Source organism: Montipora capricornis, chromosome 6 (genome assembly GCF_036669925.1).
Source record: "Montipora capricornis isolate CH-2021 chromosome 6, ASM3666992v2, whole genome shotgun sequence".
Classification (NCBI taxonomy): domain Eukaryota; kingdom Metazoa; phylum Cnidaria; class Anthozoa; order Scleractinia; family Acroporidae; genus Montipora; species Montipora capricornis.
The window spans coordinates 16,393,932-16,420,517 of record NC_090888.1 but is presented as its reverse complement, the minus strand read 5'-3'; the positions used below and the strand labels follow the sequence as shown (position 1 = coordinate 16,420,517).

Below are 26,586 nucleotides of genomic sequence, written 5' to 3'. Positions count from 1 at the left end.
GTTTATTTCTCTACTCCCAAAAGCTGTTCAACGCCGATATTCTGCAAAGTTTTACATAAGAAGAAGTTAATATTAAAAAAAAAAAATAAAAAAAAGAAACTTTCACTAAAAAGTTGAAAAAATAAAACAAAAGTTTGCGCTAATCCTGGATTAAGGGTTAATCGGCCTTCGAACAACCGGGCCCAGTTGGTCAGGCACCACACCCTGATAGCAATTAAGTTATTCGAATTAGGTTTAATTATGTATCACGTGACAAAATAATACCATAGTGAAGGCGTGCAAATGGCGCTGTTATCACATGTGATCAAACCAACCTGGGCTAAATTCTGAAGGATTTTGAGTTGAAAGTGCATCCGATCAAAGGTAGGAATTGCCATGTTTGGCAATATGTTATTCTCGTGTCTCTTAATCCTTTTGATGCAATATTTTGAAGTTTGAAGCTTTCACAACGTGCTTTGACGATCTGGAATCCTGAAATTGACAACGAAAAGACCACGAATTCCCATACAGATAAAATAATTTACATCGTCGTAAAAAAATTCTTTGCAGTTCATTCAGCTCTTCTAAGTTACGTGTGTTATTGGAAATGCCCCACAGAAATGAAGCCTATATACAGAAGAGCGTAAACTTGATAACATCATTGTCAAAGCCCACTTAGTCATTTCCAGTTGTCCATATATTTGAAGGTTATATTAGCTTTTTAATGCGAGATTCTTTGTAATCTTGCCGCAACGGCTGTCCTTTCGTGGTTGTGATATATTTTCGGAATTGCATTGATCAGAGAGAGCTAATCACAGAGCGTCGACCTTAAACCTGGAGGAAACAACTTTGCCAAAAATATGGAAAATCATTGACCGGAAATTGATTTGTCTGCCGTTTGCCAAGCAGAAGTTGACTGTAAAACGCAAGCTTATTTCGTTCTCCTTCATTGGACACATCTTCATAAACAAAAGATTCCCTGGGTTTTTTTTTACAGAATCAATGTTTATTAGAGGTGTCCTCAGCTGATGCCGGGCGTGATTTTGTGTGGAAACAATGAATGTTTTCTTTAATGGGTGTAAAGCTGTAAGGCTGTTCAACTGTTTTTATTTTAGGAGAGATCTTGCTTTTCTAGAACGTGAATTTTTGTGCACGGTTTCAATTCAGGCATGTTCATCACATTTTAATCGACGAAAAAAGTAAGAAATTGGCAAGCGAAGAGAAACTTCGGGTTGTCTTTGAGTCGACGCCTTTATGATTTTGAGATGTTTTGAATAGCGATGGCTTCTCAAATTGATCTATTAAATTGATATGGATGCGAATACTTTGTTTCTTTGCGGCATATCAATCAATTTTTTCACCTCTTGAGCCATATACATGTATATTGATCCAGACATCGCGAATTCATTTTGAAAGAAATGATTTTTTTTTTGACACATTTACAAGTCCCCTTCTTTAATTAAAAACTTACTGAACTCATTGATGATGCGACAATAGCAATGTCATTTAATTTGATTTCTGATATTCTTTGGGGTACATTTTTTGTTAATTTTTTAAGCTGATTATTAAACATCCCGTGAAATATTTCATGTTTGAACCGCTGTTAATATTCAATGCATCCGATTAACTTATAAATTTTTATAAGTTAAAAAGGTCTTGGAAATCATTTCTCTACTAATAATTAAACATTATTGAAAAATTTTAAGTCCTTTTTTTGAATTACTTACATAAATTATTGATTTTAAAAGTTCTGTGTACAGCTTTAATTAATCTTGAATTAGCTAATAGAGTAAACATGCAACTACAATATTGATTCATGTATCTGCAGGTGAAACTATCTCATTGCTTTCCATTTAAGCTGAGCAATATTGGCTGAAGTTCCAAATAATTTGTGCATTGCAAAGACTTTAGATTTGCATACCATTTTGAGGGAGTTACAGATACTGTTGTACATGTTGTAAGCTGCATACAAAGTTTAAGTGAAACAGAGCGGAAGAAATGAAAGTTAGACAAAGGCATTGCCCGGCTCAGTTTGTTCCAAAATCAAGGTGTGTGCATGCAAGTTAAGAAGTTTCCATTTCATCCAGTTGACAAGAAATTTATGTTTTATACTTAGCTTTGTGTTCTTCATTCTGGTGAAGAAGCACTGAGAAGAAAAGTCAAATATTTAACATAATCATTGCAGGCTTTCAGATTTTATCAGGAGCAACAACCAACTAGGCAGTTAGAATGACTAAATCCAAGTGCATGGATGCCTTGCTTAAAGTCTGAATTCCTTTTGAAATGGGCGACTGTCACATGCTAGGTACACAATGCCGTGAAGTAATGTCTAGAACATTCAGTTGAATGCCCTAATAGCTAATAGCTGCTAATTAAGATTTAAAGTGAATCTAGCCTGGTGCAGTTTTTCATTATCAGAAGAACTTTAAAAAAATAAGAACAATCTTTATTGAGGATACCAACTTCACTTAAAAGTGCTTTACAAAAGGGTCCTCCTATTAAATAATAAAAATTATAAAAAATACAGCCAATTAAAATGGAGTTAAATATTAAATTGCTACTATGATCGAAAAATCATTCCCTTTTTTTCTTGAGATTTCGAAAGCGTGTTCGCTTAACACCTAACTGGCAAAATTGTGAGCTTTTAGTTTTATCCAAAGGCTGTTTATTTTGAGTGTAAGTTTTGGATTTCACGGTCTGCCATTACTAATGTTCAAAACTGACCAATTGGACCTCAGAGGGTTGGATCTAGGGAAATGACGTCATTTACTCACTAGGTTAAAATTTTGGTATGTAAACGCAATTTATTGTATATGCAAAACACGGGATTAAAAGTCTGAAAGCGCGACTGTACACACACACATTGCATTCTTAAACTAGTGAGCCTTTGACGTCATTTTCTTCTCGACCCAGCTCTCTCAAGATTTTAAAGTTAGTAATGGCAGACCAATAAATAAGACAATTCCAGTTAAAATAAACAGGACTGGTGTCTTTTTAAAATCAGAACTTAAAACTTGGGTCACTTATGTTTAGTTAACATAGTTTTGAAATCCAAAGAAAAAAATACAATTGTTTTTTTGGTCGTAGTAGCACTTTAAGCACAAATCCAACTACAGGTAATTTACAATAAAACTCTAAAGAATATGATCTAATGTGTCAGATATGTACTTGCAATCATAGATAGCCTTTTCAAATTTAACTAGTGGGTCAATCTCCCTTGCTGATTTATGCAAATTATTCCAATCATCGGTGGGTAAATTTATGGTGATGAAAAGTTATGTATGTTATCTAAGGTACTGCAGTCTATTGAAGAGGACAGTTTTATAAGTGGTCTGGTGCTAGAATAAGAATTGTAAGACCCTGTCCACATGTATCTGGATATTTTCGAAAACGAATATTTTTCTCTGTATATGAAAAAATGTGCGTTCGTGTGTAGTGTCTTCAAACATGAATACATTAAATTGATGCTAACCGCCACCCATAGACAGACGAAATTAGTGGTCGTCTGGTCGTCCCAGACGACCAGAAAGTTTACTGGGCGACTAGTTTTTGGTAAAATGGAAAGTTTGGTGGCCTGAAGGAAAAACAACGGACAACCCAGCCAAAAATAGAAAATGAATTACATAAGCAGCACCCAACTCACTTGTCGGTTTTCTTTTATCAATGTCCGATAGTAGTGCGACCTTAACAATGATATTATTAATTTGCCGCAGCTGAGCATTTTCCTGTGTTTTGAATATCTGTAGCTTTTGCAAAACATTGTCCGATAGGAAAATGATTGTATGAGATGGAGATCAAAGACTCCATTTTGAAAATGCTAAAACTACAGGCACACACAGTAGAACTATGGGATACTCCAACGCCATGTGATAGCATCTCAGCACAGCGTGCATTTAATTGTAGGGGGTTTTTCTAATGGGCAACCAGGCATTTATCAGGGTAACCAAATTTACAGGTTTAGTTGGCCTGCTTTTAAAACAGGGACAACCTGAATTTTTTTTAAATTTCGAGCACTGCCTATAGAGCATGTGTTCACATGTCATTGTAGTTGAAAACCTTTATTTTCACCTGTCTACACAAATACGATAAACCTCTGTTTTAAAAGATCTACAGTCTAGGGAGCGTTTAAAAAAACTTTGCAGCTTTCGGTATCCAAAAACTCTGTATTTGTTTGAACGGGAGGCAAGAATGGATGAAAAAGTCACTGTTTTTGAAGTAACACTCTTGAGAAGAAAAGGGTCATTATTACACCTAGCCTACGAATGGCTGCGAGGCGGCCGGTGATCAGATTGTATTGATACAGACCTAACTTTTATCATGTAAATTGTATTGTTGTAATTCTAATTACCTGGTAGTCTACATTAACATTAGAAATGCACAAAGGTTTGTATCAAAACAGGGTCACCAGCAGCCTCGTTTCCATTCTTAGGCCAGGTATAAGCAACGATTAATTAAATAAAACAGAGGTGATGTTACAAATTGTATTGATTAGCACAGTGTTTTTTTTTGTTTTTATAGAACCACCATACAGTACAGTGTGAAAGACTTAATTACTCGGTCCTTTATTGATATGCACACTCTACATTGTATTTCTTGTGGTGCTTTCAATTTTACTGCCATATATCACTTTAATTTATTAGAAAAGATAAATGGATTACCCCAAGCTTTGTGATAAGCAGACTACAATTCACTTTGTTGTTTTTCTATTCAATGGTCCACCAACTTGGCTATTAATGTGAATGGTCACAGCTCCAAGGAAATTAATGGATGAGTGGTGTTGTTTTGCTTCCTCATTTTGCAATTGTGTATGAGCTTTCGTTTCAGTATGTTAAAGTTCTGACTGTGAATTAATTTAGACAGGTTTTAAGTTACATCATCACTTTTTTTCGTGCACAGTGCACAATTCGGACCTTTGTATTTCATTGTTTGGCGCAGTTACGCCTCCTCAGTTTAGTTCTAGCGGCATCATGAATAAGAAGAACTGAGATGAAATTATCATTACTCAAACTTGGAGAAAAACTGCGATGAAACTGTAAAACACTTTATTTTCAATTGATGCAATCTAATTAAGCTGACTTAATAAGTTAAGCTTGCCATGTGCTTCAAGGTGCAACACTGATTATTAATTATTTGTTGATTAGTACCAGGACAGATTTTAAGTTACAATTTTGTTGCTTTCTGCAAACAATTTAGACATCAGAGGGATCTTTGTAGTTTGTAGTGTCTTGCTTTCTCACTTTACATTGTGCACAAATTAATTTCAGATCAGTGGCTTATCAGCTAGAGTTTTATATTTTCTCTCCGTTTACATTTTCTCTAGTCATCACAGTCTGGTCAATATCAATGAAATGTAACAATTACTATCTATTAGATACATATGCCTTTAAGTTATTGAATGGTTTAACATATGATATGCACAGATATTTTGCAATTTACGTCAGGGAAAGGAAAAATATGAACATTGAGCAAAACGTCCAAACATATTACATGTATATGTTAAACCATTCAATTAGGGATATATCATTCCACTATTGCCATTTTCTGGTAATCTCAGACTGGCTTCTTCCTGCATTGACGGAAAATCGTATCGATTGCATAATAAGGCACGTACATGCGAATGATGAAAACCATTCAAATGTCCTTTATTTGATTGGATAAACAAAATGTCGAGTAACAGCCGATAACAAGCTAATTAAATTTCTCAGACAATTTCTTTCATTGAAAAACTCCAGCCCAGCCTGTTCTGTCCGTATTTGCTGTTCGAAACCAGTCAAACTGGGACACTTATACTGTAACAGTGTATTACTGTCTCACATTTTGCATGTCCTCTTGACCAAATATCATGGTAAAATGGCATAACAATGGATAATAATATTAAGTCTAGTTTATTGAGCAGTTTTCTATATCTTATAGGAAGGTCATTATGGAGGCAACAACCTCACCCATTTTGGCGGGCAAGTAAGTGAAATAATCTCTTAGTTCATGCACGCTTTCTGTAGGGAACTTTTTAAACTACGTAAGGCAAACTGCCACTGCACACCAGTGACTAAGTTGGGCTCTCGTGTGGGATATAATAATGTGGGTTCAAATTTAAAATTGGATCAAAACGCAGAATCATAATTAAAATAACTGAGGAGAAAGTGCTGCCTTTGTAAATTCATCTGCAAATGGTTAGACTTTCAAATCTTCTCAGGTAACATCATAAGGGCTATACACTGTCGGCCCCCTCTCACAAATATCTTCCATGTTCATAAGTTCCCTGTGGGACATGCACACACTATTCGAGAAGAGTAGGGGATGGACCAGAGTTCCTGGTGTTCTGGCTGTCCTCTATTTGTGTATGGGTGGGTGGGTATAGGAGGTTGGCATCAGCTGAATAGCAGCAGCTCTGCTGTCAAAGCATCAACTTGCTCAAAGAAACAAATAAATGACTGTAATCAAACAACAGACAGACTAAAATCAAATTATTAACACATGTACATGTGTACATGTATATGTGTAATCATTGTATTTACAGGCAATGGCCAATTAGGTTAATATTTTCTGCATTTTTTTGCAGCATCTTGAATGAATCCATCCCAAAAGATGAAGCTGATCAACTTCTTCAGGATCTTTTTCATGAAATGAGTAAGAAAAGCAAAACAAAAGGTTTCAATGAAAATAAGAATAATTATTATTAATTATTATTATTACATGTAGTCCCATATACAGTATGTAATGCTTTAAATGAAAAAAAAAACTACCTGTACGTAAAAATATTATTCAATGACATGTTTCCAGGGCTTGAAAGTGTGACCAATACAGTCACCTTTCCAAGTGAAGAATTATTTTTTCCATTTAATTTTGCTATACTAATAATTATTACTTAGAAAAATACATGTGTCTGTAGTATAGTAAGGGTCACAAATTAAGTGACTAGTTTTGATATTTGCTATATACATGTAACTAAATACAAATGAAAGGGTTAACTAGCTGTAATAGCAGTTGCCACTTTTTAAAATGAAAAAATATTTTGTTTCTCATTGTGAATTTTTTACGTGCACAATGCCATTCCCTTAATCATTCGCCACTTCCGCCAGTGTCTAATTACATGTAACTAGTTTTTAACATGAGAGTTTCTTTAACCTTGTGTATTCCATTGAAACAAAAGAAAACATTTGCATGATAATAATTATTTACACAAAAAATTAATCAATTCTGATTGGCCAAATTTTGCTGTAACAGTGCAAAAACGTGTAACGTCATTGCAAAGTTGTAACACAGTGCAATTACAGATGTATTTTGATTGGTTTAGACACAATAGAAATTTGAATTAGCCAATCAAATCTTTTGTTTGGGAATCAAACGTGCACCCTGGATGGTGCAATTTTTTCCTGATTGCGTGATACATGTGCATTTCTTCTGCTTAACCATCTCGAATTTTATCACATATATTTTTAATAAGTATATAATCACTGATTTTCCTCGTGCAATTTGGAATAAATTCATGGGCACTAATTGTAAATTTTTTGAATGACTACAAATTAATTATTAGACTCACCCTATGGGCTTGGCCAATTTTGCTCGTCTTTATTATAAAAATTGTAAATCAATGTCGTAGGAGTCTTAATTGTACCAATAACAAGATGCTTCCGTGAAGCATACACTGGGTTGCCTGTGGTACGTGTTACAGAAAATCAGAAGGCACTGAATTGTGTGGTATTGAACTACAGCTTACCAGTCGGAAGAATAACAAATAAAAGAGAGCAGAAGGAATTTTCCAGGACGGTCGATTGAGAATAAAATATTTACGACACGAAAACAACATTAATTTTGAACCGTGAATATAGAATATAAAAAGTTACGATCAGCGACAAACATTTTGGGAGATTTTTTCTACGTTCAAATAAATCACCAAATCGAAAGTGACATGGCCGGAATTCAGCGGGCGCCGTGATTAAGTTACTGCGGCATGTTTACTCGCCAAACAGTGAAGCATCTGTGTCAAATGATGCATGTGGCAAGATACCGGGTTTTTGTAAATTTGTTTTTCTGTCAAGTGTTATAAAGTTTGACAATAAATGAGCGAAGTCAAAACAAAGATCACAATCGCCCAACTCTTGAGGTAATGACCATTTGTTTATGCAAAGTCAAAATTAACTCTCCAAGATGTGTACGATGTTGTTTATCACCAGGTAATTCCATCATTTTGGAAATAGCAGCTACTTTATTATTCATCGGCGTCACAATTTTTCCCTGATTTTGGGCTCATTTTGTTGAAACTCAAGCACGCTTCCAACAGGCCTGTGAACCCTTCCCGCTTACAGAGCAATACTAAAAAACCTTAAGCTCGAAAATTCAATACACAACATGATATTATAATTCACAAAGGCAGAAAATACCACAGAATCCTTTTCCAGCAAAAAATTTATTGAAACAAACAACATATTTACTCTTAGAGGCGAAAAGCTCTTCCTATTTCATTGCGTGCGTGAAGACATAAAAAACTCAATCGTGTCAAATTACCATGTACTTCAGGTTTCCTGAAGAACCTTTTCCTTGAGTATCATAAAAACTACCTAGTTAAGCTCGCATATCATAAAACATGATGAATTCATAAAGGCCACCTTTTCCAGCGAACAATTTTTTGAAGCAAACAACATATGATATTTGCTATTAGAGGCAAAAACCCCTTCTATTTCATTACGAGCATGAAGAGAAGAAACTCAATTGTGTCAAATATGCGCAATATTGCAACAAACTAAATTTCAGGATCAAGCTGTTTCCATGAAGAACCTTTTCCTTGAATAAGGAAGCACAAAATACACAACAAACTTTCTTTCAAATAATTCTTGGCTGTCACATTTCCAATTATTTCCTTTACCTGAAGACTGTGCAGAGTTGATCACAGATTCGTTCTCTGTCTTTGTTGAACCCATAAGTTACCAGAGAATTTTCCATTTGGTTTCAGTGTTCTACATAACAGCACACTTGGTAAACTATTAGAAATGCAGCTCACTTTGATTTCGGCTCGACGGGCGACAGATTGTTGTCGAAGTCCATTACTCGTCGCTTTTAGGATTCCACCGCCTGTCTTGTTCAGTATCCAATTGACTTGCCAGTATTGAGCTTCATAAGGGTATATTTTGTTCAAAGATCCACTAAAACGCCATTCGCGTTACATGACTTTCGACGCCATTGCCGGTTTACATTAAGTTTATCATTCTACTGTGTCCACCAGAGAAATCTATGCATTTCCATTACCCTCTCTATCCTAAGAAAATGCGAGCAGAAGGCTCTATGCACAAAGATACCTCTTAGCAGATGAGTGACAGGCAAGACTTTTACCGACACGGAAAAAAATAAAAAAAATAAAACGGAGAAATCTACCAATTTTCTGACTGGGATTGCCATACGGCAACCCAGCAATTACGTGTATATTGTTTCTCAGAGCATGTTCACATACCGTATGTTGTTTTAAAAATCAGTATTAGACAGAGGGTTCATTAAGGGACAAGCACCAGGAAATTGACCGGCTGTGCACACTCTTGTGCCATGATTTTTTGCCCAGCTGTTTACCGGTAATCTTTTCAGCTTACTTTATTAATTATATCAAGAGCGTTAAAAATGCCGGCCAGCTGCCACATGTTGAAAGACCTTCTGAGCAAAATCCTAATGAAACCCTAGAGATGGAAAAAAGTTTCCCACATACTCTCTGACCTTATGATCTTTAATGTGATTTGTTTTCTCAGGTGAAGAAGGCTTCAACGAAATCAGATTTGCTGCCTACCGGACTGCAGCAAAACTGCTTTTTGTCCAAAGCAAAACAAACTGTAAGCTGGTGACAGTAGAACAATCATGTATTTATAATTTCAACTAGTACAAACAGAGTTTGGTTATTTCCATGGATTCCGAAGTTCTCATAGGCCATTTCAGAAAATACCATGATACTCTTTGTTTGTCCCCCCAAATTTTGCACAATCATTGTTTCCAGTTTCTCTTGGGAATAACAATGGTCCCAAGAGAAAACAAAAACAATGCGTATGCAAAATTTGAGGGGACAAACAAAGAGTATTATGGTATTTTCCGAAATGACCTATTGATTGTTTCACTCCTTCCATTTCAATGGGCCATTGAAAGTATTTAATCTTGGTAAGAACCAGATGATTAACTCAAGAGTGGAGATCTCTTGAAGGTGAAAGAGTCAACCAAGATTATTGGTGTCCTTGTAATGAGTACATACATATAAAAAATGTCTGGCATTAGCCAAGATGAATGTAGAGTCTAATGGGCCTGTTCACAGATGGGTCCCTGGGTTGTTGAGATACCCGGCCTCGCTGGGGTAACCAATCTCTCCATACAATCTCTCTTTTTTTCTTGATTGTGTTTCACATGAGAGGTGGGGTTCCTCACCGAGGTGGGTTGCCCGGTCAGCCAGGCCAGGTAACCTGCTTAGGTGAGGTGGGTTTTCTCCATGTGAATGCTGAAGGTGGGGTACTATACCCTGCCTGACTGAGGTGATGTTCATTCAGGCATGTATCTTTTGTTTGAACATTTGGAAACCTCACCCCAGCACCCCGGAGCTTTTAATATTGCATGTGAAGGCTCTCTTTTTCTTTACTGCGATAAGGCAGGGTACCTCACCTACCTGGGGTCTCCCACCTCCATGTGAACAGACCCTAAATTGACTGGCCAATTATTGCTTTATCATTGAATTAGTCACTTTACCTTGATTAGGCAAAAAGCACATTCTTTGCTTTCTTGCAAATCATGTTGTCTGAGGGTTTTTTTCTAACCTGAATCAGTTGAATTAATATTGCTTCACAGGCAATAACAAATGTTAGACTTGATTGACGTGAATGGATATTCTTGTTGCAGTCATGGCAAGTGAAAGAGTGGAATAAGCTCAGACCTATTAATATTAGATCTAGTCAGAATGTAAAGCTTTTAAGAAAAATAATGTAAACTATCTTAAGGACTCGATCATTTCTGTATTTCTTAAGTCAACACTATTTTCGTATTTTGTCTTTAGTCATTTTATTTATTGGATTTTATGTATAGTATAATGAGGGCCACTAGTTTATCAGTTCTACATGTAAGTCGATTCAGTCCAAGAACTTAAATAAATTTGCACCTGCCTGGTTTTTCACTAAATTTTCTTAAAAATGATCAGATTTGCTATCTTCACTGATCTGTGTAGGCAAGTACTGTACAGTACTGTTTCTATTGTAGTCCATGATTTTTTTTTCAGTACATCTTGTGGATGTTTTTAACATGATTGAAGCATTTCGTGAAAATGGACTCAACACATTGGACCATAACACAGAGCTCCACGAGACACGGCTAGAAGCCATTGTGTCCAGCATATTTTATGCGTTGAACAAGAGGTTACCTACAACCCACTACATTGAAGTCGAGCGGTCCATAAGTTTGGTCCCAAACTGGCTTTTATATGCGTATTACAGGTGATAATTACAGTAGACAGGATACACATCATGAACACGGACATAGAGGAGTCGAGGGAGACACGGAAGAAGTTCTCTATAGCTTTTATAGAATATTTGTCAAGGATAATTTTGACAAATGCTGGTTTTTTTACTTCTAGACTGAAACAGATTTTCTTGATACACGCTCATATTTCCTACCAGCCAATCAAAACACGTGTCTGACAACACATAACCAATCAAAATTCATGTGATGTCACAGCTGTGTTTCCATACTCTCATCTAAACACAGAGCTCTATTGACCAATGAGAGTGCACATACTATTGTAATTATTAATTTTTTTAAAATTGGTATGGAATTGAAAATGCATCCTTGTTGTTGGACTTGTTTCTGATCTTATGGTCATTTTTTAAGGATGTCCTCACACAAAATGTTCCCACGTCCAGACTTTTTCAAAACTTTTTACGCAGAAAGGTAATGACCTACTTTTGCAAAAAAGGCAAAAAAAATGGGGGGTCACCGTGCTCGTTTTCGAGATCATGAGGTGCACTTTTAGAAGTTGCGTTAGTTAAAGACAATCTTAGCTTACAACTGTCAGCAATAAAAAAGCTACATTAGTGAAATTTAGATCAGGTAAACATACTCAATTCAACATAAACTAAATTAACTTAATGCAGCTGATGTCTTTTTCTGAGGTGAAATAGACCCTGAAAAACGATACACATTAGTCTAAGGAAAAAATCTTTGGTCGCACGAGAGCATAAAAGGCGACATATTTGTACCTTCTCACACAAAGATTTTTTTTGTTTTTTGTTAAAATGGACAAAATCAGAAAAAGAAGTGATCTATGGAAAGAAAAATAGGGGTCACCAAGCATTCAAGAGAGTAAAATTGCTGCAAAGTTCTCAAAACGATGGTCTATGCTCACTGTCATGTCATTGCGTGACATTTCCGAGAAGAACTGGGTCCACAGCTATCCCATGATGCCACATGCTTTCACGTTCCATTTTTGTGGAAAATGTTTGCGCCTTTGAATAGCATTGTGTTTGCCTTCGTGGTCTGTGATGCATGATGCGTGCGTGACATGCACGAAAAAATGTGCAGTAGCAACAGGTGCGAACGTCCTTAAAATTCAATTTCATGATGCTTCAATTGACCTTGTTAAGATGCAAACCCCCAGCTTTAATTAGGTGGATTCTACTTTAACCCTTTACTCCTAAACGGTCCATACTTAGTATTTTACTCTGTCTAATGCCAGACGATTTTACTCGTGCATGAGGTACCCCTGGGGGTCCATGGGGTATTCACTCACAGAAATGTCTCATTAACCCTTTCACCCTTAAACTGGCCTGACGCCAGACAATTTACTCGTCAATGGGGAACCCCAAGGAGTCAGTGGATTAATTAGCTAGTCACCCCTAGCCTTGCTACAAAATGGCCTGTTCCTTCACTCAGTAGCTTTCTTTTTCTGGGGTACTCTTTAATACTGTGTCAATGCATAAATAGGTTGGGGCTCCTACAATATAGCTGTTTGTGGGAAAAAAGAAGCTTGACTTTCAAGTATCCCTTTTTTTGGTTTGTTTTCTCTAGTGATTCCATTGGACGGATCAGAGTGCTCTCAGTGAAGACAGCTCTTTCAACGATGTGTGCGGGGCGTCTTGTTGACAAACTGAGATGTAAGAGCAGTAATGTATTTAAATTAACCCTTTCACTCCCAAGAGTGACTCTTATAGATTTTAATCTGTCTAACACCAGACGATTTTACTTGTCAATGGGGAACCCCACAGGAGTGAAAGGGTTAACAACAGCTAGATTCACTCAAAAAGTATGTCCTCATTAACCCTTTCACTCCCAAGAGTGACACTTATAGATTTTACTCTGCCTAACGGCAGACGATTTTACTCGTCAATGGGGAACCCCACAGGAGTGAAAGGGTTAAACATCTGTGTCTGCCAAAGGAGTTACACACTATGAAAGCTTGCCTTGTTTTGCAGATCACTTTTCGCAGATAGAGGATGAGAATGGATTGTTGAACTTTCCTAAGTTTGAAGCCTACCTGAGAGAATTACTTCAGGTAAGTTGCCCTGTCAATAATATTCCTTTGTTCAGTAAATAAACAATGTGGACCCAAATTTACGTGGAGTAGAGTATGTTGTGAGCAGCTTACTGAGAAGTAAAAGGGGTATTTTACACGTGGTGGTTTGTGGAGCAATGATTATGTCGTAGCTCAAATATTTTTCTTGGTTTAAAATTTGTCAAGCCAGTTCAATTTTATTTTTTCTTTTGTCTAATATTCATTATCATATTAAGGTGAAACAAAAGAGAAATCAAAGTTGAACAACTGGTAATTTGAACAACTTTCAACCAAATGTAAATTTGAACCATAACATACCAGTACATAGACAAGCAAAATGAAAACCAAGTGGAAGAAGAAAAGCTGCTGCCTTAATTGTTTGACAATAAGTATTTACAACAAAAACAACAACAACAATAATAGTAGTGATAATTACTGGTATAAGATGATGGTGATGATGATGATGTATGCAGGTTGGGTTGAAATCTGGACAGTTATAAATTTGTTGGAATGGGATTGAATTGAACATTTAGGAGCCTGTTTTTCTTGAACCTGGGATAGGGTGGCCATGAGAGCATTCAACACCCGCCAATGTGGCACAAACTCAATCCTTGATGATGCCATGTGTGGGCTGAATTTTTGTTTGTTGTTGATCCTTTTTTTCGTATTGTTTTTCTCTGGGTGTGTTCCAATGTTTTTCCCCACTCACTAAAAGCAAGCATGCAGAGCTTATTCCACCAAGTTGCAACTGTCCATCAAGGTCAGACCTGGACTGCATACGGGGGCTGCCAGAAGCACCTTGCATATAATACATGCAGTATGCATTCAGTTTGACCTTGCTGAGATGCATTGCTCACTGTACTTTTGAGGATAATTCGCCAATTGCTGCTGTTATTGTTACTTCTGGGCTGTGCTACTTTCTGGGTGACATGTACCTCACTCTCATACCCTAGCTTTTGACTGTGCATAATTTGTTACTCCATTAGAGATTGCATAATTATATGCTATAAGCCCAGCAAGGTGGGTGGGGTGGGGCAGAGCTTTATTGGATAGTAAATTGCCTAAAATTAATTATGGCTTGTCAAATGATACATACATGTAGCCTCAGTTTGGCTGTCCACATAATTTATTATGATGTTCATTTACATATGTCTGCATATTTATTGTACATGTATCTTTCTAATAATATTTTGCACTCTTGTTCTGGAACCGAGGGAAAGCAAGAAAAGGTGTTGCATAAGATTTGCTTTATGATGTACAAATGCCTTATTGTATATTGGCACACATAGATTCCTTTTCCTTTTTCAGCTACCAGCAGCAATTGGAGAGGGTCCAACGTTTGGTTTTGCCGAAGACATGGCGAATAAATTCTTTAAACCTGATGGGGTAAGCTTCAGGTTATGTAAATCAAGGACAGTTAGCTCTCAATTAGGTTAAGTTGGAAAATAAATGTACATTTACACTCTGACACACCATGGGTAGTTGCGATGGAACAAAAAGCAGTGGCCAGTCTTAAGGTGGGCTGACAAATTCCCAAGCCCCAGTGATGTGTTAGAAAAACGCTTTTTTTACCTTTGCAGTCTAGGTGATGGAACCGCTCCCAATGTATACTGTCAAAATTATGAGTTAACCATTGATCAGTTTGTAAATTCACTCCCCAATTTCAAAACGCTGTCAGGTGGACAAGTATTGAGAATGAAGATAATTATAAGCTTAAGGATGTGATCCTGATATAAATTCTTATGACCAGTTAACAAAGAAATATATGGAAAAAGTTAGGGAGATTGAACTCTTAGATCATGGGAGTCAATGGGTTAAGCTGCATTCCAGACCCAAACCAAACTTTGTGATTTGAATTTCATTTATAGCCACTGAAACAAAATGAAACAGGGCTCCTAAACTTCTTGGAGTGTGTGATGGGTGCTGAATCCCCGTTATGCTATGTCTGGCTCGGAACCTTACAGAAAATGGCAAATGCTTCGAAATGTAAGCTGTATGAATTTTTGAATGACATTGGTTTGTTTATTGCGATTTGAAAACTTGACAATAGACGTTAAAAAGGAGTTCCGTTTTTCTTGCAGGTGAACACCAGATTCCATGTCAGATATGCAAGAAGAAGCCATTAGTAGGGTTCAGGCGAGTATAAGAATTTTGTTCTTGAAAAGCAATATCTATATGTGGTGGAAGTTAAAGCTTGTGGAACTTTATTTGAGTAGTTTGCAACTTACCACTGGAGACAGATAATAGTGCTGAAGGAACAGATGGGACACTTTCTGACAAATACATAACAAATATCTTTAGAGCCAAACAAGGAGACGAAAGCCTCTAATGCAGAAAAGATACATAGCAATGGAAAAGTGGTTGTGTGAAGACAAGTTAAAAGGGAAAACAGCTCACTTCCGGTTACCGTCCGCGTTTCAAACATGTGCATGCTTAAGCATCCAAGTCCCCGCGAAAGGCAAAGACGGGAACTTGTGTAAACAGAGATGAAAGGAGGTTAGGCATTTGAAACCAAAATGGAAAATGGAATAACGGCAAGTAAACAACCTGGACTTTTATATCAATTAATTATAATGTAATTTCTTTTCTTTATCTTAGATATAAGTGTCTGCACTGTTACAACTACACTCTCTGCCAGGTAAATCGTTCAGTTAAATGCATGCGAACTGTAGTTTGGAAAAAATAATGCTTTTCACGTAGGATCAATTCTGAATGATTGGGAATTAACTTGAAATGATTGTGATAAGGAGGGCTTGTCTTTTATGTACCGGATCCGAAATAATTAATGCCCACGAAGCAAAAGAACAAAGCGAACATAACAATACCTAATTAGCAAGGCCTAATCGGAATAACAATGGTTGGTTTGTCTTCCGTCGCATTAGTCCGGTATATGAAAGTCTACCCATAAGGAGAATGTTTTTTTCCAGGTCTTAAGTTCTCTGACAACATTATAATTATGGTACTTGTGGGTTTTTTACTTGCTGGAGCTGATAAGAACGACAGTTATTGCTACTAAAACATTGACAGATACCTTCTCGACACGTTCTCACAAAGTAGAACGGACGTGCGCATGTGCAAGGCAAAAAGAACTACAGGAAAATTAACTACAAAAAACAACATAACTTACACTTGGTATAGAATTATTACCTGTTATTTTCAATCACGGTGTCCACTTGATATACTTTTCAGTTACTTTACAAATCTACGTCGATCAGGAGAATGTTATTTCAAAGGGTTTTTGAACACAGCATTATGTGGTGAACAGTTGAAACATGTGAAATGCCATTTTGGTATCGAAAGGAGGTCAGTTGTACATGTCCTCAAGCTGAAATCTAGCCTTTGTGTTCACTGCTCCGAAATGGAGTTATAAATCTTACTTTGAATTGTACTACGATTGCAGGACTGTTTTTGGAGAGGAAAATCGTCACAAGGACATAAGCTTACGCACGATGTTCGAGAGTATTCAACTTGGGTAAGATTTACAAGTAGGAGTTTGATTTGCAAAATATCCTCTAGTTTATTTTTCATTCGATTTATACCATATATTTATTATATAGTCAACAGTATATCGCGTTTCTGATTGGCCAATGACGAATGCATAAATAGGTTATAGAGTGCAATAGAGCTAGGTTATAGAGTGCAATAGGTCGTGTTCTATTGGGATCAACCTTTTCAACCGCAACCAGTTCAGGTTGAAGCGGTTGAGATTCCCAATAGAACACTTTTCCAACCGTTTTCGGTTGAAACGCGGTAACTCCTGGGAATAGTCATTACCAGACTTCTCCGCGTTGACAAGTTGAGGGAAACAACATGACCGGAGCCGCAGCCGACTATAAAAAGCCCGCGTAAACAACAGGGGTCATTGCCCATGCTTTTTCAACTGTTTCAACCGAGTTTGATGCCGATTGAAAAAGTTGATTAAGCAAACCAACCGAAAACGGTTTATTGCCCAATAGAACACAGAAAGACCCAACCAACCAAAAACGGTTGATACCAACAAAACACGGCTTTATAGTTTATAGAGTACAATACGGAAGTTGCTGTGGAAACATAGCGGTGGAGTGATTTTGTGGAATGAGAAACTCATGATCTTGAAGCGTTTAACCCTGGTTCAGAGCCGGGTTTTTTTATATAAAAAATTTCCTTATTTGGAGGTAATATATCTTGTGCACTTTCCCCTGCGTGCAGCATCGATCTTATTTTTGTCCATGCATAAAATCAATGTCCTAAAATCTCCAGCTTTGTTCCAAGCAAAAGAGTTACAAGATACACACACTTCAGGGTCATGTGCTTCTGGTTGAGTATGTAATGAATAAAACTCGTATGAAATTAAGGCTGGTTTTCACGAGCAACGGAGTCGGAGTCGGAGGCAGAACACCGATTCCGCATATGGCTCCGTTGCTTATGATCCAATGAAAACTGCATTGTCGAAGTCGGAAGCAGAAGCTGAAGAATAAACCAATCACAATGCTCGATTCCAAGCATTGTGATTGGTTGATTCTTCCGCTTTCCAATTGATTGATTGATTGATTGATTGATTGATTGATAGTTTTCACTGGATCATAAGCGACGGAGTCATAAGCGGAGTCGCAAGAAAATAGAAACGTTCTGATTCTTCCGACTCCGATTCCGTCGAGCTTATGACTCCGCTTACGACTCCGATCTGTGATTTTCACTAGGTCATAAGCGCTGTTACGAGTCCGACTCCGTTGCTAGTGAAAACCAGCCTTTAAGCCTTTAATGTACGCGTTGTTTTCAAAACGCTGTTTTGGACGAGCTTTTTGGCAGAATACTAAATCTCTTATTCGATGGTTATTTTGCCTATTTCTTGTAAATTCCACCTGCCATTTCGGGCTTGGGTGCAACGTTTCCTCCCCTGACTCAAGTCGCAAAATATATTCACATATTTACGTATGTCAAATTATTGAACAAGATAAAGTTAGGTTTCCCTGCTAGTAGAGATGTCTTTTCTTTCGCGTTCGCTGGGTTGACGAGTACGTGAGGATAGACCTCTGGGTCGAAATTCACTGTGTTGAGCATGCACGGAGGTTACTTAGCGACCGAATCTTTACGTCATACTTCATATTGTGTGGGCTCACTTAACAACAGCGGATTTACTGTAAAAGAATGCGTGGGACACATTGGGCTCAAGTGACAGTCAGCAAACATATTGTGGGGCATGCGGTTTGAAGAGTGCCGTCCAACGTTTTGTACGGCGGTTGGACCAGAGCGAGTTTCGACCCAGAAGGCAGAGGTCTCTTCTCACGTACTCGTCAACTCAGCGAACGCAAAAGAAGAGGGTTGTCCAATACACCCAAACTGAGTCCGATGGACGAAGGCCACGAGCAACCAGACTCACCGGAAGTCAGTTCACGAGAGACTAGAGATTCAGCTCGTTAACGGCAAGTTGCAAAGGTAAAGCCGAAATGTGTTTTTTTGAAGCCGTTCAAAAAACTCGCAGCACTTGTTTTATCGGGTCTAAAAACACTTGGTTATGCATCGTGTTTTTAAACCCGATAAAACACTGCTGCTCGTTTTTTTAAAAATGACATAAACACGATCTAAATCTCAGTTATTAAAGTGATTATATTCCACTTGCGCGGTCTTCAGTCCAGTAAAGGGGGGTTATGTTTTTTCTCGCCTTTCAATTTTAGAACGCTGGGGAGAGAGGCAATTCGTTCCGAAGCAAATTTCTATGTGGCGGTGGAAGGAAGAAACGCCCCTCTCTTCCGGATTTTCCGCGGGAACCAGAACCCAACAAGACGCTTGATGTCACCAACATCGTGTAAGTGCTGATTTTCTGAAGAGATTCCATAATGCAGTGCGTCTTTTTGGAGATAGAAGGGATTTTAAGATCAACGACGGCGACATTGACGAAAACTTCACCTCAAAATGTAACTAGAGCTGCTCTGTCGTATGTCTTTCGTGATTGTTCAATTTCGTTCCCGTCGCACATTGTGGGCAAAGTATCCTAAAAATAAATTGGTACAAGCGGTTTCAGAGTAAAAATATAGAATGAAAGGTTTGTATTTGTACACTCGTGTTGTCGTTAAAACCTCAAACTTGGTCATTTCACGTCGTTGTTGTGCAGAGTCCATCAAGGGTGAGGCTAAATCGCGTGGGTGGGTTGGTCATGGGTCGTGGGTCGTGTTTGTTTGAAGATGAAAACAAAAGATATATATTAGCTCCCTCAGTGCTCGGTCCAAATTTGCAATTTCCCGCTCACGAATTAATTTCCCGAACTCCTTTTATGAAACGTTGAACAAAGGAAAACTGTCTCCCATTAACTATAAACATTTTTCCTAAAGGCTAGGGTTAGGGTTAAGGTTTCATGACGTGTGTACATGGAGGATCTCGGACCCACGACTCACGACACACGACCCACCCACCCACGCCGATAAGACACTCTCGTACATCAAACGTATGTGCTAAAATGCGTGCCGCACGAGCATTTTTCGTCTTTTAACCAATGATATTCTTGTTTTGTGACGGTCTCGTTGACGACCGCGTCGTAGATCTTAAATTCCCTCGTGAGCTTAAGCAAGACGAGAACGTCACAAGCAAATCAATAGACCTGATCAGAAAAGGAAAAAAAGCTCTGCACCGAGCATTGCTTTACTCTCGAAATGTCTTTTTCCTCTAAAGTGTTCATAGCCTGCTTTGGCCAATCGGAATGCGAGCAAATGAGGCAATAAACCAAACTTGAAAACTTGCGACGAAAAATCGAACAGAACTCGTGTGGCGGACCAAAAGCGCGGCAAAAGGCAAGTTTGGGGCTATTCACTACTTGTTCAATCCCATAATACACCTCTATTATCCCCCAAAACTTTTGCATAACCATTGTTTGCAATTTCTCCTGGGACATGAAAATGTCCCAAGAGAAGTCGAAAACAATGCCTATGCAGATTTTTGGGGGGTAAAATGGGTGTATTATGGGATTTGTGCAATTAGTGAATTAGGTGCTTTTGCTTGTACTTGGTCATGTTGTTGACTAATAACCAAGCGAAGTTACGCAACACTAACCTGTGAATAGGCAAGCCATTGGGTTGTGGCAGAAACCCAGAAGGGTTGAAACGTGTAACGCGAGTTCACAGCTCCGGAATATTCAGTGCGAACTGATTGGTTGAATGTTTCATTGCTATATAAATAAGTACCATATTTGGAAACCCCTCGCTCTTGTTGCTCCAAATATGGTACTTAGCAAATTGAATATTCACAAGGTTGTTTCCCAGCTCACAAGGGGCCGTTACACGTTTCAACCCTTATGGGTTTCTGGTTGTGGGTAGGTGAAGCCCATCTGGAAGGGGTTACTACGTAGCAACACCACGTTTCCATGACTTTCTTTCCCCTATTTTTCGAATTTGTTCTTATATACGGAACTCCTTTCTTTTACTTAAATGGAATTACCTTTTAGTAACGATATCCACGCAAACCGTTCACTCAGTCAGTATTCAATATTCTCAGTATTAAGCATTTTTGTAACTATTTTGTAAATTCATGTCATCTCTGTTTAACTATCTATTTAACGTAGTATTGTGAAGCGCCATAATGCAGTTAGTGGATATGGCGCTATATAAATATATTCGTCGTCATCATCATTTATTCTACGTGAACTGCCTGCTTGGTGTCTTGTTTACTGTAAGTGGTTGTGAGTGGGAACTTACCGGTCATTGAAACCTCTCAAACGTTTCTTTCCTTTGAATGTGTGCGAGAGAGAACCCTTGTTTGAAAAAAACGTTTAAGAGCCTGAGAAAAAAAGGAAAAGTAATTAATTTCCAGTTTTTTGACGGATCTTTTTTGTGTGTAGAATTATTAATTTAAAGGAGTGTTTGAAAGGAATAACCGTTTCTGTAGGACGATCATTGTATGACGCAAAATATTGCTCTGGTACTAAAAGTGAGCCATACTGTTAGTTTTTCTCTTTGATTTAAATTCGTTTCCTCTCGATTGGCCGCAGTCTTGTTCACAATTTATTTGGATCGATTGTTATCTGAAATAACCACGAATCAATTATTTATTCTCTTTTGCTTTCTTGCGTATCAAAATATCAAATATTCTGGTGATGTAAGATCATTTTCGATTTCCTGCCCTGCGAAATGGAACTAAAAGGGAAGGAATGAAGTTGTCGGTGGTTGGTTTTCTCTAAGAAGCACTTGTGTGCGGATCTGTGGATATGAGATGAAAATGAGTTCCAGTAAAAGTAGTTCGAATGGCAGTATATCCAATAGCGAGGGAAGCAGTAGAAGCAGCACAAGTACTGCAAGCGCCAGTTCTCAAGGAGGGAAACGTCTATTTATCACTTTGAAACCAAATGCTAGACAAACCTGCTACATTTTCACACGACCCATGAGAGTAAGGTTAAAATGTCCCACGTAAGTGGATATTTTTTTCAACATATTTTCAAATTTCTCTACTTTAGATATTAGCAAATCTATTTGGAAAATGCAAACCGAATCATATTCGGGGAAAGTTCTCGAATTTTCTCTCGCACGACAGCGTGTAGACTTAATTTTAGAATAACGTTGTACCACGAGATGAGTAGCTCGACACGAAAGTATTATTCTTATGTCCTGTATATTTAATAATTTCTTTGTCGTGAAGACATATGATGTTGAAAGGCCTGTTCCAAAACATTTGTTTACCTCAAACGGTTTTCTTTGATCGACATGTTTCAATGTTCTTCGCTAATTCAAATATCTTAGAATAGAAAAGTCAAATTTAATATTCCGTTTTAGTGGGTTCGTATGTTCAATTATGCGAGGGACAGCAGATGTTTGTGTGATTTTGCTTGTTGAAGTTTCTGGGTTTTATTTCGAAACACTCCGCATTGTTATTTCGGAGAAACAGGGGTGTGAGATTGCCTATACTCAGTTTATACTCATAATCAACACTGAGGACCTGAAAGCTTACATTGAAACTATTTGTTTGTTAAGGACCTCCTGAAAACTAACCTCAGACTTCATTTCTCTAAGTGATTTTTTAACCGATCTTTAATATCTGTTTTACGGTGTTGTTAGTTTTTTCATTGTTGCCCTATTTCTTAGAACGCTTCCCATTTGACAGAACTGACCGGCCACACCGTGGATTTGGATGGATTAACTATACAACGCTTTCAAATTAACGCACTGCGAGGATGATATGCACTCCTCCAGACTAGGAGCTTACCACTTTGCTGTATTTGTGGCACGGTGTTTTTACAGACCGAGTTATTTTTGGATCACTTTTCCCGTGAAACCAGGGATTAAGAATGGTCGCTCGTGCAATCGGCCCGAATCTTATTTAAAGAACTCGTCTAAAAATAGCTTGATCTGTGAAAATGCCGTTACATAGACCTAGTATTGTAGTCGTAGGCTTCTGAATATGGGCTTTTGTTTTCAGATGACCTTGAAAACAAAAACCAGTTTCCCTTAACTTCCTCAACTACGTGAACTCGCCGGAGCACGTAAACATGACAGCATGAAATAGCGCCTTAAATAATGTGGACGCGTTAGGGAAAAGAATTCAACCCCTTTCAAACAATACTTCAGATAAAATTGAAACGCAATAAGGCCCTCCACAGACGATGCAAGTTGTTACCGATAACTTTTTAGCTGTCCATAACAAAAAGCTGTCGATGACAAATCATTGCGCGCGCGTGTGAGTCAAGTTATGGACTACAAATAGCGAAAAATCAAGCCATCGACAACAAAGCTGGTCATCGGCAACAAAGTAGTTTTTCTTTTTCAAATGGAAGACTACTTTAGCTGTCGATGGAAAACGCGGCCGTTTGTTATCGACAACACCCTTTTTCCTGTCTATGAGCAAGTTATCCATTACTGAAGTCTGTTTCGTAGCGACGCAAACGATTTTTTAAGTCAGCGGTTCTTCATTTCTTGTCACTATTTTCCCAGGCTTCCGCAAAACGTACCGGTTATCGACAACTAGAGTTTTCGTCTGTGGAAACGCATTTCTTAACATTAACAGCTGTCGATTTAATTAAGATGTCGATAACAACTTGCCTCGTCTGTGGAGGGCCTAAGGGCCAGATTGCGTGTCTTTCTTTCAATCTGTTATCCCAACGGGAAAAGACCATTTCCCCACGGGGAAAGATGGCCACTGTAACAGGAACTATTATTCCTATCGCAGGCCACCATTGCCCTCAGATCTGTCAGGACCAAACCAATACGTGGATTACGTCTACCTTTCTGTCTCTCCCGAGTCTCCCGCGGGATCTTCCCTTGCCTCATCAAACCCAAATAAGCTTTCGGAGGACTTGGATGGAAGGTAGGAAGAATTAAATCTGTGAAGACTGCGTCCGAGTTTTCGTTTTACACTAGAAACTAGAAGAGCCATATCTCGTATAGTCTTGTAACTGACGTCAGACTATGGCAACAAAGCCGTCAACGTGCTTACAGAAGATTAGTAACGGCTTTGTAGACGTAAATGCTGGCAAGAATGTCATATCTTCAACTGAATTGTGAAACGAAATCCTATGAACTTGTATTTTACCCAAGTATAACACCTGAACTCTCTTCAAGTGTATTTGTCTAGACCTCTAAGATAAATTCTGAAGCATTGAAGCGCTAAATTTTAGAGCTTGTAAAGCTCCTAAACATCCCGGCCAATAATCCTCGCAATGCAGGGGAAATCGTTTCTTATAATTACGCACTAAGCCACTCATTTGTGAGCCATCACGTTTGGAATAAGGGTAGTTAATTTTTTTTATGGTGCCTTCGCAACTTTCAGAGTTGTATTGTACTTTGGTAACCATAAATTCGATTTTTGTGGCGGTGAAGTTAAAAATCGCAGGAAAATTGGGTTTAAATCGTACTTGGCTTTCTCGAGCGATCAACTTTACTGTGGCAAAGTCGCTGGTGCACGGTCCTTTACAAATCATTTATCCGCCAAAACCATGTTCGCCCTCAGCAACGGTTAGCACCGAGAACAACGACCTCTGACTGGGTCCGAGACATTCTAGTCACCACAGCCTCGGATCAACCCAAGGCTCTGGGAAACTCTATGTAGAAGAGCATGCGCCGTAGGGCTGTTATAGCCAAAAATTGCCTATATTTTGAACCTTACGGCGCCTGCTCACTCCTCGTGCTAACGTGAATGCACCAGTTAGAGACGCTTTTGATTGTTCTTCACGAAAACCAATGAAAAAACACCTTATTTCAGGGTTCCCCAGGGCTCTTCCCTCCCTCAGTCAAGAGAAGAGCTCTGGGGTCGAGATTGGGTCCGAGACGGAAGGTCCACGAATCATGGACTTCGGGCGCTTCTGCGCAGTCTCAGATATTTGCAACAACAGCGGTTGCTAACGGTGACAAGAACGGTACTACGACTGAGCGTATTTCGGAACCTGTCAGAGGTCGTTTTGATGCTGAATAAGAAAATGCCAAAACCCCTTGGGATGATTGGACCAAACCCTAACGATAGTTGTTATGATTATGCGCAAAAGCCGACAACATGAAATCGATATATTCTTGCCATTCTCTTGTGGCTGTTGTTGCTAAACGCGATTCATAGGCCATGAATAAGCTTCTGTGTATTGGACAGGACCCATTCCATTGGAAGCAGAATGTGGGAGTTTCTCAGCAGCTCGTCAGGGTTGGGTCTTTATGCTATCTATCTTCTTCAGCAAAGTCGTTTTCACCGGGAACCACATGCAAACATTAACTGTGTTTTGTTCTTGCATTTACGAAGCCATTTCTGAAGCAATGAAACATATTTCAAAGCTGAAGTGTACGCCTACTGTACTTCTGAGATCAAAATCAATGATTCTGCCTTGCTCAATCGAATTCACAGGGAAAAACGAGTTCTTTTGCCCAAGTTTAACTGGTAAACACTTCCAAAAATAAAAGAATCGATTCAAGTTTTAAGACGACTGAAATCAAGGGAAAACCTTGAAAATTACATGAAAACACAATCTGGAAAGCTCGTACAATGACAATAAACCTTAGTATATTATCATCTATCGGATATTGCTGGATTGATCATTCTAATCTTTTTCTCGCTTTTCCGGTAATTTGAACATTTTACGTTTCAGTCAGTCATGTTTCATGGCTGTTGTTTTCTGTTAGCTTAGCCACAAAGCTTAGAATAATTGTTAATATGGAAATTTAAAACGGCGGAAGCAATAAGCTGAAAAATGTACTCTTCTGGCAATCACGAATGCGACCCACGAAAGTCTAACAGCATCGCCGAATTCTGAAAGTTAAATCTTATAAACGCAGCAAAGAAAAACACCACGCTCATTTTATGAGTAGTTATCATTTTTATACGTGTGGTATCCGAAAAAAAGAAAAAAGGAAACAGAGAAAGAAAGAAAACAAATTCGAATGCTGCATTTCAGATTTACGATCTGTCATATGTACTCAAGTAGTCAGAGTGATTTGACAGAATTTTTGTAGCTATGAATTACAAACGTTTTTATCCCACAACAAAAATGTGCATGTGTTTCATTTAATTTGTAAGCTTTCTTATTCAAAGCACTCCGACTAAAATGTGAATGCGTTTCTGCTTAAGATACTTATAATTCCTGCTGAGATAATAGGTACAATTTTTTTCAAGTCGTGTTTCGGCCAATAAAATGAACAATACGCTTCTTTCTTTTAATTTAATGAACTTTTCCCCTTTCCACGAAAGCTCATTATGAATATGTAGATCTGTTTTATTAACAGCTGGGAGCAAGTACTGCCGAATACACCAAAACCTAATCGACTCTTGAAAAAGTCACCAAGGAAGCACTGTCAAGACGTTTGCCTCGTGCGCGAACCATATCGATATTTACTTCGCGGTCTTGACATCGATATTTATCAACATGCCTAACAGTAATTCCGTTCCTAGCCGTCGTGAACGTGCATTTTTGTTGTCTGATTCTAGAATGGACGACGAGCACAAATTGATATCAAGATACGCGGCCAGGTAAGTTAATAAAATGAAGGCCTTATTTGTTGAGAAAGTGAGCTTTGTCAAACCGATGTTTTTTTTTTCATCGTAAATACCAGAGGGGGATTCGCTTGAGGTTTGCTTTACATCAGAAAAACGCCCTGATGTCATTTTCTTAACCACAAGTCATCTTTCGATATTTCAAAGGTCGTGTTTTCGTTTTTCAGCAGCTCTGAGGGACA

The 26,586-nt window shown here is 38.2% G+C and overlaps 1 protein-coding gene across 4 annotated transcripts in view; it reads left to right on the top strand.

Moving 5' to 3' along the window:
• Positions 1–247: 247 nt before the first annotated feature.
• The window catches only part of LOC138051623 (dystrobrevin beta-like), a 49,638-nt gene continuing 23,299 nt past the window's right edge, over positions 248–26,586 (top strand). Inside the window, exons 1-15 of one of the 4 annotated variants that reach the window (XM_068897856.1) lie at positions 248–363; positions 5,893–5,937; positions 6,539–6,606; positions 9,711–9,791; positions 11,210–11,423; positions 12,994–13,079; positions 13,398–13,477; positions 14,786–14,863; positions 15,346–15,463; positions 15,559–15,613; positions 16,076–16,115; positions 16,878–16,949; positions 19,132–19,262; positions 23,603–23,740; positions 26,339–26,380. In XM_068897856.1, coding sequence (XP_068753957.1) covers positions 5,903–5,937; positions 6,539–6,606; positions 9,711–9,791; positions 11,210–11,423; positions 12,994–13,079; positions 13,398–13,477; positions 14,786–14,863; positions 15,346–15,463; positions 15,559–15,613; positions 16,076–16,115; positions 16,878–16,949; positions 19,132–19,262; positions 23,603–23,740; positions 26,339–26,380 — 1,238 coding nt within the window. In that variant the 5' untranslated portion in view covers positions 248–363; positions 5,893–5,902. Of the gene's footprint in view, positions 364–1,890; positions 2,028–5,892; positions 5,938–6,538; positions 6,607–9,710; positions 9,792–11,209; positions 11,424–12,993; positions 13,080–13,397; positions 13,478–14,785; positions 14,864–15,345; positions 15,464–15,558; positions 15,614–16,075; positions 16,116–16,877; positions 16,950–19,131; positions 19,263–23,602; positions 23,741–26,338; positions 26,381–26,586 lie in introns of those variants that run through there. The other 3 variants (XM_068897858.1, XM_068897857.1, XM_068897854.1) reach the window with 3 other exon arrangements.